General features: G+C 42.7%; 1 protein-coding gene across 1 annotated transcript; it reads left to right on the top strand.

Moving 5' to 3' along the window:
* The first annotated feature begins 151 nt into the window (after nucleotides 1-151).
* Nucleotides 152-13,243, top strand: LSM3 (LSM3 homolog, U6 small nuclear RNA and mRNA degradation associated). The gene is made up of 4 exons (XM_077763711.1): nucleotides 152-216; nucleotides 2,126-2,236; nucleotides 5,375-5,470; nucleotides 12,858-13,243. Exons 1-4 carry the CDS (start codon nucleotides 196-198, stop codon nucleotides 12,936-12,938), a joined length of 309 nt encoding a protein of 102 aa, XP_077619837.1. The 5' UTR covers nucleotides 152-195; the 3' UTR covers nucleotides 12,939-13,243.
* The last annotated feature ends 7,312 nt before the right edge of the window (nucleotides 13,244-20,555 follow it).

Genomic DNA, 20,555 nt, shown 5'->3' with positions numbered 1-20,555 from the left:
TCGACGCCGATGAAGCTCCGCCCCAGCCTCAAAAGACCAATGCAAACTGTACGAACCAAGAACCCAAAGCGAAATTCTCCCCACTTCCGGCTCATTTTAGTATCGCATTTCCGGAGGCAGTGGCCGGGAGGGCGGGCAGACGCGAGCGGCTCGCGTATTCTCGCGAGAGGCAGCAAAGAGCGCAGGGTTTGAAACATGGCGGACGACGTGGACCAGGTGAGTGTATTGAACCGCTCGCTCCAGAGCGGCTTTTCCGCTACTATCCCTCCCTCTGCTCAGCTTTGCGTCTCAGGGCTCGAAACTTTCTCCAGGCTCACCGGAAGGTGGTCTTCTTGCCGTCCTGTTTCTAGGTAATCACGGCTGTAAATCGACCCCTTGGTAACCGCGCCCCCTCCGAATTTTGTCTCGGGCCCTGAGACAGTTTCCCCTCCGAAGCCCGCCTGAAAACTAATTATTCTTCACGCTCGTCACTTCCTTTCCCTTGTATCTCATCTTCATCTGTAGTATGGAAATAGTTATCCCTGCCTGCCTCACGGAGCTGTCAGGATTCTAATAGGAAAAGTGATAGTAAAGTTAAATAATTATTATTACTGAGCGCGACGGTTGTTACTCGTTCAACAAGTGAGTAGTAAACATCAGATCGTGTGGTTAGACACCCCTCTAAGCACCGGGGACACCGGCATTGACAAACGTGATCCCTGTCCCCATTTGGAGCTTAGGTTCAAGCAGATAAGTAAACAAACGTGCAATTTGTAAGAATTGTGATGTGGTGTGAAGAAAACAAGCAAGGAAGTGGCATGTAAAGTAATTTGATGGTCCTCTAGGCTTCCTCATCTTCTCTTCGTTTCCTGCAAATGCTCTTCCTAAGATATATTTGTGGATCAGACCACAACTTAGCTTTCTCCTGAAATCTCCCCTCCTCAGTGAGGATTTATCTGGCCACCCGCAAAAATAGCACTCTTTCCCAGTCTGCTTCATTTTTCTTCATAACATGTTGTTTGTTCATATCATTTATACCCTTCGTTGTTCAATGTCTGTCTTTTTCCCCACTAGAGTGTGAGATCCTTGAGAGCAGGGTTTTGTTCACCTTTCTGTCCTCCAGGTTCAGAACACTGCTGGAAACACTGAACAAATATTTATTGAGCGAATGAGTAGGTTAATCAGAGAGGCTTCTTTGAAAAGGCAGACTTGAAGATACAGGATGAAAAGTATGAATAGTGGGCATTCTAGACTAAAGCCAGAGGAGCGGTATGGCTCTGTGGTGTGTATATGATTGTAGAATTACTATGTATCTATTTTTATACCTCTCCCCACTAGAATGAACTCCTTGAGGGAGTTCTGACCTCTCTATTGTGTTGTAGTAGGTGGTTAGCTGATCCTGGACAATCACCTGTTTTATTGGGGTTGGGGACCAGTCGAGGATAGGATTTTTTTCTTTTTTCAGTCTCCCTTTTTTAAAACCTTGGAGTCTGTAACATTCAGTCACATTCTGCCACTGGCCTGATGTGCTCACCGAGGAAAATCCTTGAATAATCTTACCAACTTTCCTGCCTTCACCCATCCCTTACGTTTGGATGACTCCAAATCATCCTAGCCCTGATCTCTCTGGGACCTATATTTCCAGCAGTTCTTTAATTGGAAATAACAGGAACCATTTATAAGTACTTTCAGTTTGTCAGGTACTGTGGGCAAGTTGAGTTTAGGGTGCCAACTGGCCAGGAGGATGAATATATTGAGCAGGCAGTATAGACTGCTGGTTGAAAGCACTAGTTTTGAAGTCAGGCAGTGTGGGTTCAACTCTTGAATCTGAAACTTATAAACTCAGATAAAACAAAATCATGGCATCTCTAACTATCAGCATCCTTGTTTGTAAAACGAGGAAGCCATAATCTTCACAATACTTGTGAGGACTGGATGAGCTAATGTATTAAATTAATGTAGTAAGTGTATTCACGATGGTACCTGGCAAACTGAAAGTACTTATAAATGGTTCCTGTTATTTCCAATTAAAGAACTGCTGGAAATATAGGTCCCAGAGAGATCAGGGCTAGGATGACAGTCACACAGGATAGCAATGACTTGAACACTCTCCAGTACTAATTACTAAGCCTGTTTCTTTAATCAGCAACAAACTACCAACACAGTAGAGGAGCCCCTGGATCTCATCAGGCTCAGCCTGGATGAGCGAATTTATGTGAAAATGAGAAATGACAGAGAGCTTCGAGGCAGGTTACACGTAAGTAAATTTATCAAATTACCTTGAAATCAGATTGTCTCTTTGTCATGCCTTCCTCCCACTACCCGCTTGAGGTATAAACACTGTCCAATGTAGAAGAGTATTTTGAGTGAAGATAAGAAGGTGAAGGTCACCCATATTTCTACAAGTTGAGTACAACTGCGTTTAATTCACGTATTTAATATTTTTTTAACAGAAATGATATGTTTATTAAAGAACATTTTCATTTCTTCTGTTTATTTGTAAATAGCATTTATTCTCCATTATTTAAATATTCTGTCAGTTACTGATATGTACATGGATTTGTGTTTTCTTGTAAGAAAAATTAAATAGCACAGAAGTACATAGAGTAAAGGTGAAATCCATTTTTTTCTTTTGCTACCCACTGAGAAGTTGAGTCTGTGGCCTTTTAGATCTTATCTATATATTTACACATATATACTTACAAATGTGATCACGTGAATGTATTTGCACTATATATACCACCTCTAAATAAAAATGGGATCTTGCTATATATATTTTGGAACAGCTTTCTTTTTCACTTAATCTTTCTTGGAAATTATTGATCATGAGTGCATATAAATCTCCCTTTTGTCTTTTTTTTTTTTTTTTTTTTTTTTTTTTTTTTTGGAGAGAGAGAATGAGCATGAGCCAGGGAGAGTGGCAGAGGAAAGGGAGAGAATCTTAAGCAGGCTCCATGCTCAGTGCAGAGCCTGATCCCAACACCTTGGGATCGTGACCTGAGCTGAAATCAAGAGTTGGACACTCAACTGACTGAGACACGCAGGCACGCCTCCTTTATTCTTTAAAACGACCACATAGAATTCTGTGTATTCTAAAAGTGGTTTTTAGATTGTTGTCCATTTCTTGCTGATATACATAAGTCTGCAGTATGTATTTTTATACATATTTCTTTGTGTATATCTGCACATATTTCTATAGGATTGGTCCCTTAAAGTGGTCCTATTTATTCATAAAGAGAGTATACTGAAGATTTTGTCTTTTCTTGACAACTTGTCACTCTGCTGTGTATATTGTTTTTATTACTGTCATTATAGCTAAAAGAGCTAATATTTATTGAGCATTAATTACATTCCAGGTGCTCTTATTATAAGTGTTTTTGTATGTATGTCTCATTTAACCTTTATAACAACTCTATGAAGGTAGATACTAATTAGACTGGTTATGCTAAGTTACTTGCTTAAGTTAACATAGCCAGTAAAGGAAGGTCCAGAATATGAACCGAGGCAATCTGACTGCAGCCCCATATTCTTTTTTTTTTTTTTACAAATAGTTTATTGTCAAATTGGTTTCCATATAACACCCAGTGCTCATCCCAACAAGTGCCCTCCTCCATGCCCATCTCCCCCCTCCCCCTCACGTCCATCAGTCCTGAGTTTGTTTCTCAGCATTCAAAAGTCTCTCATGGTTTGCCTCTCTCCCTTTCCCCCACCATTTCCCCCCTTCTTCTCCCCCATGGTCCTCACTTAAGTTCCTCCTAATCCTCCTATACGTGCATATGATATTTGTCCTTCTCTGCCTGACTTATTTCGCTAAGCATAACACCCTCAAGGTCCATCCATATTGCTACACATGGCCAGATTTCATTGTTTCTCATTGCCATGTAGTATCCCATGGTATAGATAAACCACATCTTCTTGATCCATTCGTCCATTGATGGACACTTAGGCTCTTTCCATGTTTTAGCTATTGTGGAGAGTGCTGCTATGAACATTGGGGTACATGTGCTCCTATGCATCAGCATTTCTGTATCCCTTGGGTAAATTCCTAGCAGTGCTATTGCTGGGTCATAGGGGAGTTCTATTGTTAGTTTCCTGAGGAACCTCCACACTGTTTTCCAGAGGGGCTGCACCAGTTTGCATTCCCACCAACAGTGTAGGAGTACAGCCCCATATTCTTAAGTACTTTGATTTTACCTTCCATAAAACCTAAAGGTAAAGAATGTCCTATACTTGAAAAGGAAGTAGAGACCTAGGGAGACAGTAATCTTTAAGGTACACCTACGTTTTTGAGAAGAGGAACCCCAGGAAATGGAAGAGTGGCAACTTTACCAAGAAAAATAGAATTGCACTTAATCCACTGGGCCAGTGGCACATGGAGAGACTTCCCAGGACAGATACGTTGCCTTAGTTCTTGGACGCTTTAGCTCCCTATTAGACTTGATTGCCTCTATACCAAATGGCCCCCAACATTTTGTTTGTTTTCTGACCTCATCTATAGATTTTTGCTCTTGTTGGTGTGCTTTGCTAGCAATGGCTGCTACGTGGGTGGTTGGCTGCTTATATTTTGATGTGAGATGGTAAACCATTTAATACTTTGTTACAAGTAAGCATGAGTGAGGGGCACCTGGGTGGCTCAGTCGGTTGAGCATCCAACTCTTGATTTCAGCTCAGGTCATGATCCCAGGGTGGTGGGATTGAGCCCCATATTGGGCTTTCACACTGAGCTTGGAGCCTCCTTAAGATTCTCTCCCTCTCCCTGCTTCCGTCCCTCAAATGAAAAATAAAATAAATTTTAAAAAAAGAAGTAAGCATAAGTGGGCCCCTGGACAAGGCCCCTGGAGATTCACTTTTTAGTAAAATACATGAACTTTAGAGTTTGGATTGAGGCTATCGCTGAATATCGGGATTGCAACATTTGTTGATTGAGCCCACAAGTGCCAAACACAGTTTATTTTGGCCAGGTTTTAAGTGGGCAGGGTGTTGCTTTACTGATGTTACATGGTGGTGTTTAGTTTAGGACAGGGCAGTGTGAATGGTAGTGTCTTGTCTTGTGCTTTGGGGAGGCTACAGTGCCATCTTTGCAGTTAAAGAATCTTACTTCCTTTTATTGTAAATGATGGGACTGCTGTGGATGACCAGCATGGTGGACACATTAAAAAATAATAAGTTCAAATTATTTTGAGTAAATTCATTTTGGGCTATATAAACAGCTTTGCATTTTTATCAGGTCAGTTAACTTGTCACTGGAAATAATTTGTAAAGAAACAGTGTATTAATACAGGAGAATTATTTTTTATTTGTGTGTAAAAGTTAGTGGTGTAAATATTGTGCATAAGCCCTGTTCGTTTCTTAATTTGATTACTAAATTTCCTGGTCCCTCACCTTTCCACTGCAGGCTTATGATCAGCATTTAAATATGATCTTGGGAGATGTGGAAGAGACTGTGACTACCATAGAAATTGATGAGGAAACATACGAAGAGATATATAAAGTAAGTCATGGAATTTTGTTCTTCACTTTTAAAATGTCAATTGTTCTCAACATCCAACAGCTTAACACTTATTTTATAAAAAGCCTGTCATGATTTAACATGATTTAACCTACTTGTGGACTTTGTAAAGTATAGCTATCAAAAGCAAAGACTTTAGGGTCATACGGACCTAATTTACAGTGCTGGTGTGGCCATGTCCCACTGGGGTATGTTGCCAGTGAATTAATGTGGCAGATTTAAGTTCCTCATTGTTAAACAAGAATATTACCACTTACATCTTCGGGTTGCCAGGATTCACTGATATATGTCAGTGTAAGATGCCCGTGTGTGTTAGTCTGTAAGTGTAGTGCTGGACAGTGTGCCTTGTTTGATGTGAATTTAAGGTGTTAATGATTAATAAAAACTAACTCAGAAATTTTAAAAATACGAACTCAGTAATAATGAGCCTATTACGTGTTGACTTGCTAAAACAAAATAGTTAGTGAGAAATGTCTTTGTTCAACTGTTTTGCAAAGTTCTTTAATGCCTGGCTTAATTGATGACACCTAGATTCTCACATCTTTTTCTGCATTTAATCTGTTATGGTACGTCATAGTTGAAGAAAATCCATCCTCACAGGTAGTTAGAAAAGGGAGGAGAATTTTTTGTGGGTATTTGCCTCTGATGCTACATTAAAACTCAACAAGTGGTAGTTTCTTAAAGGTTAGTTGCAGTGTGGAATCTGAGACCACATCAGTGAACTTTTCATACTCTTCCTATATGCGAATTCATTGGTCTACTTTGTCCTTTGAATGGATCGTTTACATTGCGTGATTTTGTAACATCAAGCACTGGTCATTTGGAAAATATTAGTTCGTGCAGCCATGCAGATCTTCTGAATGTCGGCACATTTCATTGTTCAATGTTAAAAAAAAAGGAAATCACGTACGTCTTTTATTGGGAATCCAGTCTTTGACCCTTCTAGAGTATAGTGGTTTAAAATGTAGATTAAGATTGCAGGACTGGATTTAAGTCTTGACTCCCTTGCTTACCAGCTATTGTATCAAAATACGGAACCTGTCTGTGACTAAGTCTCCTTGTCTGTAAAATGGGGATGGTAATAGGACCCACTTTATACAGTTATTACGATTCACTGAGAGGTTTCACGGAAAGCCTTCAGATTAGTGACAGGCACATAGTAAGTGTTCAATCTGTTAGCCTTTTTTGGTTTTTGTATTTCTGCTTTATGCTGCCTTGCCTTCTGTCTTCAACGACTACTGACTCCTTTGCGAATTTTCTTTCTCCCTCAGAACATGGGTTTTTACATTTTTAACCTACATGTCTTGTTTTCCTCTCAGAGATGTCATTTAGTGACTCGGAGTCCATAACAGTAATCAGTACAGCACCAAAGCTTGAGTTCTTCACAGATCTGGGCTCAAATTTTTGCTGCTGGTGATTAGTTTCGTGACCTTGAGCAAGTTAGAGAAACTACCTAAGCCTTAGGGGGACCTCTTTTGAAAATGACAGTAACCATGCCTGCCTCCCAGGGCTATAACAAGATGCACTAAATTTGGTATATGTAAAGCTGTGGCATGTGGTATTGGTAGCTAATATGATTGTGGATCAGTCTGTGTCTCCAGTTTCTTTTCTGAGCTTCACTCTTTCATATCCAATATTCTAATTAAAAATGTTTTCACTGTGGATGTTATCCTGAACTCAGTACATCCATAAGTAAATTCTTTTGAAGCTGCTCTTCACCTTCAAAATGAGGTCATTCTTGGGGCGCCTGGGTGGCTTAGTCGGTTAAGCGTCCGACTTTCTCTTAGGTCATGATCTTGCGGTTCGTGGGTTCGAGCCCCGCGTCGGGCTCTGTGCTGACTGCCAGCTCAGAGCCTGGAGCCTGTTTCAGTCTGTGACTCCCTCTCTCTCTGACCCTCCCCTGCTCACGCTGTCTCTCTCTCTCTCCTAGAAATAAATAAAACATAAAAAAAATTTTTTTAATAAAACAAAATGAAGTCATTCTCCATTCCCTGTTTCTATTCATGATTCGCAAATCTCAGAATTTTCTTGGACTTCTCTCTTTCAGTCACATTGATCAATAGCTAATTCAGTTGATTCTTCACATTGCTTTAAATGTGTCCTTCCTTCTCTTTCCCATCGCCATGGCGGTAGCTCAGGCACTTCTCATGCCCCCTCCATTTCAGCCCATGCACAACTGATTGCCAAAGTAATTGTCCTCAAATAATGCTTTCATTTGTTACAGTCATGCTTAGAGACATTTAAGGCATTCTGTGGCCTGTAGAGCAAAGCACAAGTTCATACTAGGTTAAGACTGATTGGAACTTTCCAGTCTCCTCTCAGATGACTTCTCTGGCCAAGTTGGTCCACTTACTGTCATCAGAGTGCGCCCTCTATAGTTCTGTTTCTGTCTTTACCATAATATGCCCCCTAGCTGGAATGTCTACCCTTGTCCCTTTCTTGCAAAGCCTTTTTCAAGAACTGCCTTAGTGGTTACTCTTCAGTGACACTTTCTCTGACCATCTGGACCTTCTTTCTTCCTTTGTTCATTTCCTCTTTTGGTTGGATTTTCTAACTTTTGGCACTCAGCTGACACTGATCTTACACACTCCTCATTTCTGTATTTCTTTTCATCTTGTGAGCTGTTCAATAGCAGAGCCCAGGACATTTTTCATTCTATTGCCCATAGTTCCATGTTAGCTATAGACAGTAAGTGTATGCACAGGTTGTTAGAGGAATATGGGGTAGGGGCGGGAGTAGAGATGACAAAGTACAGATCTTCCTGGACTTACCATGAGGTTACAGACTGACAAACCCACTATAAGTTGAGAATGCATTTGAAATACCTACCAAACATCATAGCTTAGACTAGCCTGCCTTAAACGTGCTCAGAACACTTAGATTAGCTTACAGTTGCCCAGAATCACCTACTGCAAAGCCTATTTTATAAAGTATTGAATAATCCACATAGTACTGAAAGTGAAAAACAGAGTGGTTGTGAGTGTATTGGTTGTTCACTCTCAATCACATGGCTGACTGGGAGCTGGGCTGCTGTCATCGCCCAGCATCATGAGAGAGTATCAGACTGTATATTATTAAGTCCAGGAAAAGATCAAAATTCAGTTTTGAAGTACAGTTACTAGTGAATGCTTTTTGCTTTTGTACCATAGTAAAGTCAAAAATTAAAGAGATAAAAGCAGAGAGAAAACATCCAGGAAGAGAATAGATAGGGAAAAGGGAACTAATACATGTGGAATAACTGTTGTATGCCAAAGATTTGCATGTTTTATTACATTTAATTAGGTAACACTGAGGTCAGTGGTGTTACTCCCATTTTCTAGCTGAGGTGACTACGTTCAGCTAGGAAGGGATCTCATAGGGATTTCCAACTCCAGCCTAACTGGCTTTGAAGCCTGGAGGGTTCGTTCCTCTGTATTAGGGACTGAAGCTCAGAGTAATTGATGATGGAATTGATGGACAGTGAAACCTTAAGTTAGCAGGATAGCACTTAGTTCTTCCCGATAGCTCAGCAGCAGCTGAGCTAACATAGGAAGACTGCCTATCATAAATCTCTAGGATCTGGCATGCCACGCTTGGTCCCTGCCACTGTGGGCTTTAAAACTAATTTAGAAAGTGCCCAGTATACAGAAAAATTGTGGGTGCCTTGAATATGAGCAATCATGCAAAATATCTTCAGAGAGATAACACCAGATGTAAAAAAGTGTTCTATCATAATATTAACTTACTCTAATAGACAAGTGGAAATGGGAGAGGTTGAGAACTAACCTTTGGTGAATGCCCGCTGTATGTCAAGCACTGTGCTGTCCATTTTGTATACATCGTATTTATTTCTAATAGTTTAGTAAAATAGACCCAGGTTAAAGCTAATGAACATTGCTGTCTCTCAGCAAGTGTATAATTTGCAGCATTTCCCAAACTTCTATAACCATAGTACTCCGTCGTAAGAATACACATTGCTACATCTCAAATTACTCAAACTTAGAGGCTTAAAAGCACATACATTTATTAGTTCACCGTTTCTGTAGGTCAGGTATCCAGGCATAGCTTAGCTGGATCTTCTGCTTCAAGGGTCTTTGATGAGGCTACATGAGGGCTAGAGTCTCATCTGAAGGCTCAGCTGGGGAAGAATCTGCTTCTGATCTCACATGGTTGTTGGGAAGATTCACTTCCTCAAGGGTTGTTGGCCTGAGAGCCTCAGTTCTTTGCTATGTAGATCTCTACTACCTGGAAGCTAGCTTCATCAAAGCTAGCAAGAGAGTTGGCTAACAGGACGGCACTCACTATCTTATGTGACCTAATCATGATAGTGATATCCCATGACCTTTGCAGTATTCTGTTGGTTAGAAGCAAGGCATAAGTTTCACCCACAGTCAGAGAGAGATACACAATGGTGTGGTGTGAACATCAAGAGGCACAAGTCCATTAAGGGCAGTCATAGAAGCTACTTGCCTTGGAGAATGCTGCCATATCATTTCTGTTCACTGAATCTCCAGAAAAACATAATTGAATTAATGAAGAATCATCACAGGTGAAGTGGATTCCATCTGAAGGTAAGGAAAGAAGCTTTTTAGTTCAGAAATGTGACCACCAAGTAAGGTATTTGAATAAAATATATCAGTTATTTTGATGAGCACAGGCTCCTTCACTAAACTTGCTGTCCTAGAATAAGATGCACCTTTTGCATCTAGCAATCCAGAAGGAAGTATTGCTTCGTTATAGATAGCAGTCCTATGACACTTGTTTCTTGGAGACTGATTCTGAGTGTGCTCCTTCAAGCAGTATTGGCATCACCCTTGAACGTGCTTGAAATGCAAACTGATGGGCCACACCCTGACCTACTAAATAAGACTCTGGGCTTGGAGCCTAGGAAACTGTCATAAGGAGCTGTTAAAGAGGTGATTCTTTATGCACATTATAATTTGAGAGCCACTGCCTGAGAGAGTGTTATCTAGGAAAGAGTTAGATCACTTCTTGGATGACAGATAAGTATACTTGAGTTTAGTATGTTAAACTTATAAGTATTACTTGAACTTATTCTTAGGGGTTCTCCTTGTAGGTTTAGTTCAGTACCCAAGAAGCCCATAAAACATGAGTTTTACATTTTAAAGCAAGTTATAAAAACACAGCTGTCTTGAGCACACTATGAAGACACATAAGTTGTGTCTCTCCACGATGTCAGTTTAATTCAGTCATAAAGCAGGGTTAACATAATTCTAAAGCAGGCTCAGGATTCCCAACACAGTGACACTGCACCACATGATCCACCTGGCTTCTTACGTGGCATACAAAGCAGAACACAAGACAGGTCACACAGCAAACAAGGCAACACACAGGGGCAGGACATTAAGGAACCAAATGCAAGGTCAGCATGTGCGTGCACAGTGAGATGAGGCCTTGGTCCCATTCGGGTCATCTCTCGGCACTCACTGCTCATTCTGTTCAAGTGGAGCCTTTGGCAGCCGCCACCTTTCTGAAGTGGTCACACAGGGGTCAGTGTCTGTGACAGCTTGCTGCAAAAATCCTCCTTTTTAAAGGGATTTAATCAGCGTTGGGCCCCTGCAGACCTCCTCTGCTTCTGCGGGGTGCTGGTCTCAGGGATATCTGGCAGCCGCAGTACCCGTGGCTGCTTGCGTCATTGCTTGACACAGGTCCCTGCTTGATATGAGTGACTCCATCTTGCTCTCTATGGCAACTATTATTAATATTTTTGTTCTCTCTGTCAAATCCACATGTGGCCACTTGTGATATAGAGTCCTAGAACCTAAAAAGGATGAATTAATTACTGTTGCCCCTCCCATGGCCATTATAGCAGAGCAGGGACAGAATTTTCAGCAAAAAGGAAGGAAGGAAGGAAGGAGGGAGGGAGGGAGGAAGGAAGGAAGGAAGGAAGGAAAGGCAGGCCTGCCTTTAGAAAAGAGAAGAATGGATATTTGGGACGTACTTAGACAAAAAAAATTATTTTCTGTTTATCTAGAATTGAAATTTAATTGAGCACTCTATTTTTATTTGCTGAATCTGGCAACCCTAAATGGGGGCTGCAGAGTTTTCACAGCCAAGTACTCACTTATGCTGGAAGACTGAAAAATAGTCAAAGCCTTTGTAGCCAGACTATGGCTTCTTTGAATGCAATTTCTTTAAAAGCTTAGGACTTTGTATGCATCTGATCTGTTCATTTCCAATCAATTCTATGGGCCAGTAACCTCAACGTTCTTGCCTACATATAACCTGTAGATGCCTCTTTTTATTTCTTGAGTTCCTTCCCACCGTTCTTCTCCCCTTAATTAATGTTGACCCTTAGGGTATTTGCTAAAGTAAATTTGGGTGGGAAAGCAGCACCTTTAATCTGATCCTTGCCTCAGGGCTGAGTCTGTTTAACTGAGAAGATTTGCTGGGCTTCAGTCCACAAAGCTTTTATTCCTGTTTATTGTCTATAGTTTGGAATCTAAAAACTGTTGGCTCTTCAAACCCTATGAATCCTATGTCTTGTAATTTCTGCTTGAAAACCAGCTAGTTCTTGCCTTGGGCTCATCTCTTATACTGCCTTTCTAAATGTATCAGGTTAACAGCAACTAACATTTGGCTTGTTCTAACCTCTTTCCCTACAACCTGTAGGTTAGAGGGGCCCTTGGGCTACCTTCCAAGCCATTGCAGGCAACAGTTTTACCTAATGTTTTGCCAAGGTGTAAAAGGAAGTCAAATACTGTATTCCAAATCTGTCTCCTCACTTAGGCTTAGGTTCCCCTGTAGGCTAGTGCTCCAAGGTGTTCATTCCACAGACGTGAGTGCAGTAGTAGCACATAGGAGCAACATGTAATGGCTCAGTACAGCACGATTTTATTTCTCACCCACGTAACAGTCCTGAGTGGAGTTCTAGTTCAGCATGATAGCTTTCTTCCAGGTACATAATCAAGGACCCAGTCTTCCTCTGCCTTATGGCTCTTCCATCTCCTGAGTTCCTTATCTGAGTCCACCTAGTCATGTGAGGAAGACCACAGAGGGGCATTCATGGGAGATTGGTGGGGCAGCCTAGTAACTTTGTGTACTTCCCACTGGTTAAAACCCAATCTCATGGCTGTACCTGGCTGTAAGGGAGTGTGAGTAATGTAGTCTAGCTCTGTGCTAGGAAGAGGAGGAAAGTGGATATTAGTGAATGCTCCAATCTTTGCTTCAATTATTGACATCCTGGAAAAGTAAACAGCTAATAAAGTGGTTCTTTGTGCTACAAAGGTAAGTAAGTGATCAGGTTTTTAAATCAATTTGTGTTATAATGTGTCTATGTGGGGTTTTTTGTTTTCAATCTCTCTCTCAAAAAATAAATAATACAACTACATGTTTGTGTAAATATTGTTGTTGTTTTTCCCTTTTCCAGTCAACAAAACGGAATATTCCGATGCTCTTTGTCCGGGGAGATGGTGTCGTACTAGTTGCCCCTCCATTAAGAGTTGGCTGAAACAAAGAATTTATCGTGTTGTGGAATATAGGAGACTTTGTATGATTCCCTCTTTAAATGTAGAAGACATTCCAAAGAGGAACCCACGTTAATTTCGACATTAAGAAATGACCATGGATTCTTCCACTCCTGAAATGAGTTGATTTGCAGATATTTCAAAAATTCTTAAGCTAAAGAGTATTTTTATTTTTTTCCAACCCTTTCAATAAATGTGATCACCAAGATGCAGAACTTTTTCAGGAGTTGATTTGCTTTGTTGTTTTCTCAGGCAGTCTCTGTTTTTTTTCCCTTAAAATTGAATTTGATGTTTCCTGTCGATTTCTTTTTTTAATGCAATGTCCTGTCTTGAGAACTCTTTAAAAAGTAAGCACACATCTTACATTGACTTTATTTGTATACATTCATCTGTACATCTACTAGGTTTGAGGCACCAGGTAGACCCCTGAAAACTAGAATTTTCCAGTATGCATTCTTTCTTCCTTCCAATCCTCTGGGAAGGACAGTTCTTGAAACCAGTAATTGCAGGGCAGAGAAAAGATAGAATAATGCACGTACAGGATGCCATAAGAGCACAAAGAAGAGTGTTCAAAGAAGAACAGGTTGGGTGGGTGGGTGTGTGTGATGGTGGTGGTACTGTGACATGGTAGATACTAACATTGCTATGAAATATGAAGCATGATTTTGTTACTTCTGCTTGGTCTGATTTATGTCCTAGGTCAGGCTTCAGAGGTTATATGCCTGTGTGGTTCAGCTTTGTCATTTCTACCAATGCTGCACATATTTAATGACTCAAAGAACAAATTTCCACTCTTGGATCACGGGCCATTAATGATGAGAGGTCTACAGCAATATATCTCAGTGGCACAATGAAACACCGTGGCTAAAAAGCAAAGTTCTTTTTATTTCTAGCTTGAGTCAGTCAGCACTTAATACTTAAAAGCGAAAGAGGAAAGTATATATATATATATATATGTATGTAGGGGGCAGTCTTTAAAACTTTATTTAGACAGAACTTAGTACCTGACATCCTCTCCTAAGTAGGTTGTACCATTTTGAAGTGTAGAAAATCTGATGTGTGGATGGCTTGCCTGTGAATATGCCAAATGTGTTTGTTAATCCATCATCAAGCACAGTATGCTAACTTATGCACAGCATTTTCAGCTATACTTCGAGCAAACACTGTCAAAAGCTTTCATCTCCATTATTTATTGTACCTGTCCCTGCAAGTTAATGGAGAAGAGGAAGACAAGTGTGGGCAAGCTGACAGAGGTTTTATCTTCTGTGAGGAGACAAGAGAGAACCTTCCTTTACTTCCGCCTACCCCCACACTTTGTCCTTAGGCCTCAGTAGTCCCAGAAGGTAACCTGTTTACCTCAACCTGTTCAGCACTGAGAAAGTGGGACCTGTGGTTCTGGCAGTGGCCAGCAGCGGATGCTTTGGATCACCGGTTCCAAGAGGAACTCTTGCCTAGATGCTGCTGCAGATGATACTGCACAATAATGATTGTTGTAATTTATTGAACAAAGGGCATCAGGCAAAAGCAGTTTGAATGTATATCCCTCTTCGATCCCTACAGCAACTCTTCTGCAGAGTGTCACACAAACCAAGAGCTTGCGTTGCTTGCCTGTGGCCCCATAGCCTGCATGACACAGTGGGATGTGAGTCTGCTGGACTCCTCTACCTGTGTGTGCGGGGACGGGCACGCTGTGCAGACCCTGGCTCAGGGTAGTACACTGCTCCGTGGCGCCTGGGCTATCTGGCCCTCTTGCTCTGCCACGCCCTCCAGTTCCTTCCAGCCTTGTGTTATTTTTAGTGGCTTATGATATCCGTGCTTAGTTCCTGGATACTACTTCTCCATTCTTGGCCATCTTTCTCCTTTTTCTCTTAGAAGTGATAGATTACACTAGAACTCTTGGCTGTGAAGGCTATTGTTTACACACATAGGTTTCTAAAAACCATGGTCTTTAAAATCTGACAGTTGATTTCATGTGCGACATACAAATTTCCACTTACCTCCTAGCTTTTGAGATATAGGAAGAGGGGCAATAAAAGATTAGCTGCAGGATAAGCATTCACATGTTACCCGACAGAGGAGGAGGAAGCGCTGTGGGTATTGTGAGCCCTTCTGTGGTGTAGGCTGCCTGCCCGGAGGGTTGGAGCTGGGCCTCAGGTCTGCAGTGGGGCAGCTCAGGCAGCCTCCTGCCACAGCCCTCCGCATCAAGGCTTCCTCTGCTGAGCTGCACGGGGCTGCCATCAGGGGCCACCCAGAGCCACGCCTTGGACCCCTAGGCTGCACAGCGCTCGGAGCTCCGTCCTGCTGGACGGCCGTGGTCATTGGAGCTAGTGGTGAGGTTTCTGCACCGTGGTGTCACATAGCTCAAGGGGAGCCTTTGACCATCTCCCTTGGAAGCCTCTCCAGCAGATGCCATACCTAGAACCTTGTCATGGTGGTTTCCTGAAGGAGATTGTCCTGAATGACTGCTTCCCACAAAGGAAGATGGACCGATGAAATGTAGGACCACACATTTCTCTTTGAGACAAAATTTGCCCAAACTGAAACCCAAGTAACTTGAGTATCTCGATTTAGACTAAAAATATTAGCTACAAATTTTCACACATTTCAAATAGTGACTTTTAAAGATCTCCATAAACTCAAGGTGTTAACCTTTCTGTATGCAGAGAGAGAAACTGGCTCCATACACCGTTTTGTTACAGATAATATCTACTGTGCACAGTGCTTTTAGCCTGTAGTCAGAATGAGAGGAATGTTTCACTGTGAGCATTGCCACCCCTAGGCCAGTACTCTTCTGTGTGGGACACAGAAGGGAACCAAAAATTCTGGGATTCATCCTGGCAGGATCAAGAGGTTTGGCTGGTGTTTCTGTCACCCAGCTCCACTCAAGCATGCAGGCAGGCCTTCCCCTGTAGCAGATCAGGCTTACAACCCACCTGCCATTGGCAGTGTTTGTGCGTTGGTCCACGGCCACTCATGAGGGCCATGAGAACATAGGGCTCTGATTGGCCAGGCCTGAGCCACATGTCCATCCTGAAACTAAGCCAGATTTTCCCCACCTAAGCCGTATGGTCCACGTGTGGAGGGAGTCATTCTTTAAAGGGAACCAGAGTGGGAGCTGCAGACAAAAAATGCCTGAGATAGAACTTGGAATCTCCTGGTTGATAGAAAACTCCTTTGATTTACTTGATTAGCGGTAAAGCTTCTTGAAACACACTTTATAGTGGAGACTTATTTAAAGCCGTCACTCTGGAATCTAGTTGGACGCCCTGGAGAGTCCCAAGGAAGAGTCAGTGTGGGGGAAGCTTAGATTTGTTCTGTGACGGGGCCTGATGGTAGCTGGAGTCTTCTCTGGGGGTTTGGTATGAGACCTGCCACATAGGAAGGGATGAGGCTGAGAATGGGTATTGGGGTCTGTGGAGCTCAGAGGCAGACAGGTTACGTCCATGAGGTGAGTGAAGAACACCGAGCCCCACCAGACAAGTTCCTGCTTATAAGCAGGGATTGGGTGCTCACCACCCCTGGCATGGGGCCTGGCCAAGAGTTTGTCCTCAGTAAACGCTGAATGAGTCATTGAGCCACAGGAAAACCAATGACAACAGTTAGTGGAGGGACATGTAGTACCTTTTTCCTCCAGCTTTATGAAAATGTAATTGAAAAAAATTACAAGATATTTAAAATGTGCATTGTGAATTATGTATACATTGTGAAAGGATTCTCACCTCCTAGATAAGTAATACATCCATTACCTAATATATTTATCCTTTCTTTCTCTTTCTTTCTTTCTTTTTTTTTTTTGTAAGAACATTTAAGTTTCACTCTCTGAGCCATGTCTCAGTTATACAATGTCATGTTACCAACTGTAGCCACCATGTTTTACATTAGATCCTCTTTGCTTATTCATCTTATACCTGAAAGTTTGTATGCTTTTACCAACCTCTCCCTATTTCCCCCACCCCCAGTGCCTGCAACCACTTTCTATTATCTAAAGGTTTGACTTCTTTTTTTCTTCCTTTTTTGTTTCTCTTTCTTTCTTTCTTTCTGTCTTTCTTTCTTTCTTTCTTTCTTTCTTTCTTTCTTTCAGGTTCCACATATAAGTGGTACCCATGGAGTGTTTGTCTTTGGTGTATTTCACTTAGCATTACTCCCTCAAGGTCCATCATGTTGCAAATGATCAGATTTCCTTCTTATGGCTGAATAATAAACAAATAACACACATACGCACACACAACTTCTTTATCCAAATGAAAGTTCCAAGGTGTGCTCGCTTTGGCAGCACATATACCAAATGATACTTCCAAGGTGAATTTTGCACATTGTTTTCCAGATACTTGTGACGTCCTCCTCATAACTGGACAATGCTTCCCATTTCTGCCCTTCTAGCCGTCTTGTCTCCATTACCATTTACATGTGCCAGCTGTAGATACCTAACTTGTTATCACTTTACATGGAAAACTAACACCAAGAAATGAGGAAGCCAAATCCAAGTGCTTTAAATTCCTTTTAGATCCATTGCTTGCTCTTAATACGCAGAGCATGTAGATTCTTCTTTTCTTGGCTGCTTCTAGAAGCTTGCTGGATGTGGAAGCAACATGCCCCCCTGCAGTTCCTGATATTGATTACTCCAGAGGAATTTTCTTTCTTGGCTCCCCTCCCACCCACCTACAGGACTGTGGGGATCTGGGCCCCGGGTGTTGACAGGACCTCACAGTGTTGCCCTTGGTCACTTGGAAAACTGACCATAAAGTCTGGAAGTCTGGTGGAGTCATAAACCTGGCTTCAAATCCCAGCTGTGCCATGTACCCGCTGGGCAACTTACATCTGCCCTAAGGTCAGCAGTAAGGATTGGAAAGTATTTGTATAAACAGCCTAGGGTAGTGCCTGGAATGTTCCTGACACATCATAGGCACCAATGGCAGAAGTCATAGGAGTGGATGCAGTATTGGAGGCCAGTTCATCACTCATTCATCTTATTCCAAGTATCCCTGCTCTTTTTCTCCCTAGATAGTTTTCAGGAGATGTTAAATAATTTAATTCAATCAATTAAAAAGAATAATCAAACATCTACTGAGTGCCAGGCCCTGTCAATAGAACAAAACAAGGGGAAGCCACAGTGCTAAGTGCTATGGGCATGGATGGTAAGGTGAAGGGGCATGACAGCAGCAGGAGAGAAGGAAGAACATCCGAGGGGCTCAGCGGAAGTGTGTCCAAAGAAGTCACATTTGAGCAGACATCTAAAGAGCCAGAGGGAGCCGGCCCTATTGGGAATTGGCAAAATTGCACTTGTCCCGGCATTTGGAACTTGTGCAGAGGCTCTGAGGCAGGAACAGTTTCACCCAGTCAAGGGTCAGCAAGGAGGCCGGTGGGCTGAGGGGAGTGAGCCAAGGAGAGGAGGCCAGAGGGCCACCAGATCCCAGAGACCTCAGCAGTCCAGGTGTAAGTCAGCATCTTCGTTGTACACGTGGGGAGGAAAAGGCCAGGACTTCAAGAGACTTGCCCAAGGCCACAAGCAATTCACCCCAATCTAGTTCTAAAACCTAAATTGGAGGCACTGTGTGGCTCACTCCAGCAAGTACTGCTCACACCGTAGTCCCTGGAGCTATGCAAGGTGTAGTTTGTGCAGCTACACAGCCCCTTACTTCTGATCACATGCTATTTCCCTCCTCTTTTCTCTTACTTTTTTTCTTGTGAAAACAAAACATGTTTATTGGGATGTTTTTCCACTCTTGGCTCAGAGTGCGGCCTCTGTCTGCAGCAGCCACCGTCTGCAAGTGTTGCTTTTCCTCCTGTGGGCTGGCAGAGGACAGTAGGGCACTGCTGCCTGTGCCTGGTGACAGAAGGCGGTGATGTATAGGCTGCTGGAGTGCAGGAATGGGGCCTGAGCATGGGGCCCTTCTTGTGCTTCTTCTCTCCTGCAGACGGATGGAGATCTTTGCAAGAGGCAAGTTCTAGAGGGAGGTCATCCCTGCCAGGAAGGTCACTCCCCTTTGCAGAGGAAGGGTCTTCCTTCTGAGTACCAGCTGCCTTCTAGACCCAGCATGAGCTAGTAGCCCATGTTCACCAACGGCAAAAGGACTGCGCTTTCTCCCCCTCAGTTGGGCCGGGTGAAATGACACAAAGAAATGACACAGAAACCAAATAGTCAGGATCATCTTTCTCATCTCATGTTTGTGAATTTTAGGAAGCCTCTCAGCCCTTCGGGGCTCAGTTCCTCACCTGAAGGGAAATGCAGGGGTAAGTTTTACCCCTGCCAGGCTCCTGCTAATAAAGCTGCTTCTAGCTCAGCAAGGGCACCTCAGTTTAACGTGTCTTGATTCTCAACACCAGGTGGTGCTGTGCTCTATGCTTTTCAGCCTGAAACTTTCCTTGGGTTCCCATGTGTATTAATATTGGCCAGCAAAGCCTGTATCATTTATTTTCTTAAATCTAAACAGTTTGTGGAATTCCAGCCCAACAGTATCTGTTGCTGCCAGGAGCAAAGAAGGAAAGAAAACAACATGCTGTTTCGGCCCCAGGGAGCAAGTTGTAAGGTAAAATGCCCTCCTAATTGTGCCCACATCCTGTCGAGCTAAAAGGAGATTGTCAACAAGGCCACATTCCAGACAAGATGGCTTTTGTCAGCACTCCTTCGCGTGCAGTTGACTGGTGGTTGGGAGCGCTTTGGTCAGGATTTAAGGCCAGATGCCGCCACTCTATAGAGCAGATCCATTTACCTGCTCAAAGCCTCAGTGCCTTCATCTGTGTGATGTCCTTTCAGTTCAGACCTTTTGTGGCGGGGCAAGGCCTGGGGTAACAGAGTTCTGGAAGGGTCCTGGCGACAGTATCTGGAAGTCAACACTTGTGTGTGCTAGGGAAAGAATACAGATTTGGAGTCAAGAAGCTTTGTGTTCATATTCCAGCACCAGCACTTATTCATTGGATAACAGACTCGGCCTCTCTGATTCTATTTTCTCCTCCATGAAATGGTGGGCAACGCCCACCTCCTGCAGAAGGGCTCAGGGCCTGGCATGCAGGAGTTCACAGTATCATTGTTTCCTTTATCTAAACCAGTGGCTCCCCATAATGTGCTTCCTTTCTCCTAACCGCCTCTGTGGTTGGTCCGTGGTGCAAAAAGACACCTTGACAATACTTATCTGTCTTTATTACAAAGGATCAAAGTCATTCTTTATGAGTCCATAGTTTCTGCCTTGCTCAGTCCATTACATTGAAAAACTAATCTCCTCAATCTCTTCTCACATTGTTTTTCCTTTATGACTTTTCCAGGCTGAGGATTGCTGGAAACTGGGTCAAATAAAAGCTAATCATGATAACGGTTTGGAAATCAGGTGCGAAGGACCAGGGGCTCCCCTTTTGCAACCCTCCTCATCTTTGGTTCCCAGGAATGTTTTTCACAGTTCAACTTTAGGGTAGAAGAGAAAAGAGTGGAACCAGCTCTGCGAACAAGGTCACCCAACAACATCACGAGATGATGACATCACTGTCAGCTCCTGCCCAGGAAAAACCCAGGGCTCACATAACCGAGGGAAAGGGCAGGTCATCTCCATGGCAGGCTGACAAGGCTAGTTGCAGGCCACCACCAAATATCAGGCCTGGAAGTGTTGCTA

This window comes from Crocuta crocuta, unplaced genomic scaffold (assembly GCF_008692635.1).
Source record: "Crocuta crocuta isolate KB4526 unplaced genomic scaffold, BGI_CrCroc_1.0 scaffold184, whole genome shotgun sequence".
Classification (NCBI taxonomy): domain Eukaryota; kingdom Metazoa; phylum Chordata; class Mammalia; order Carnivora; family Hyaenidae; genus Crocuta; species Crocuta crocuta.
Note: the sequence above shows the minus strand (reverse complement) of the source record. Positions and strands in the feature narration are given on the sequence as shown.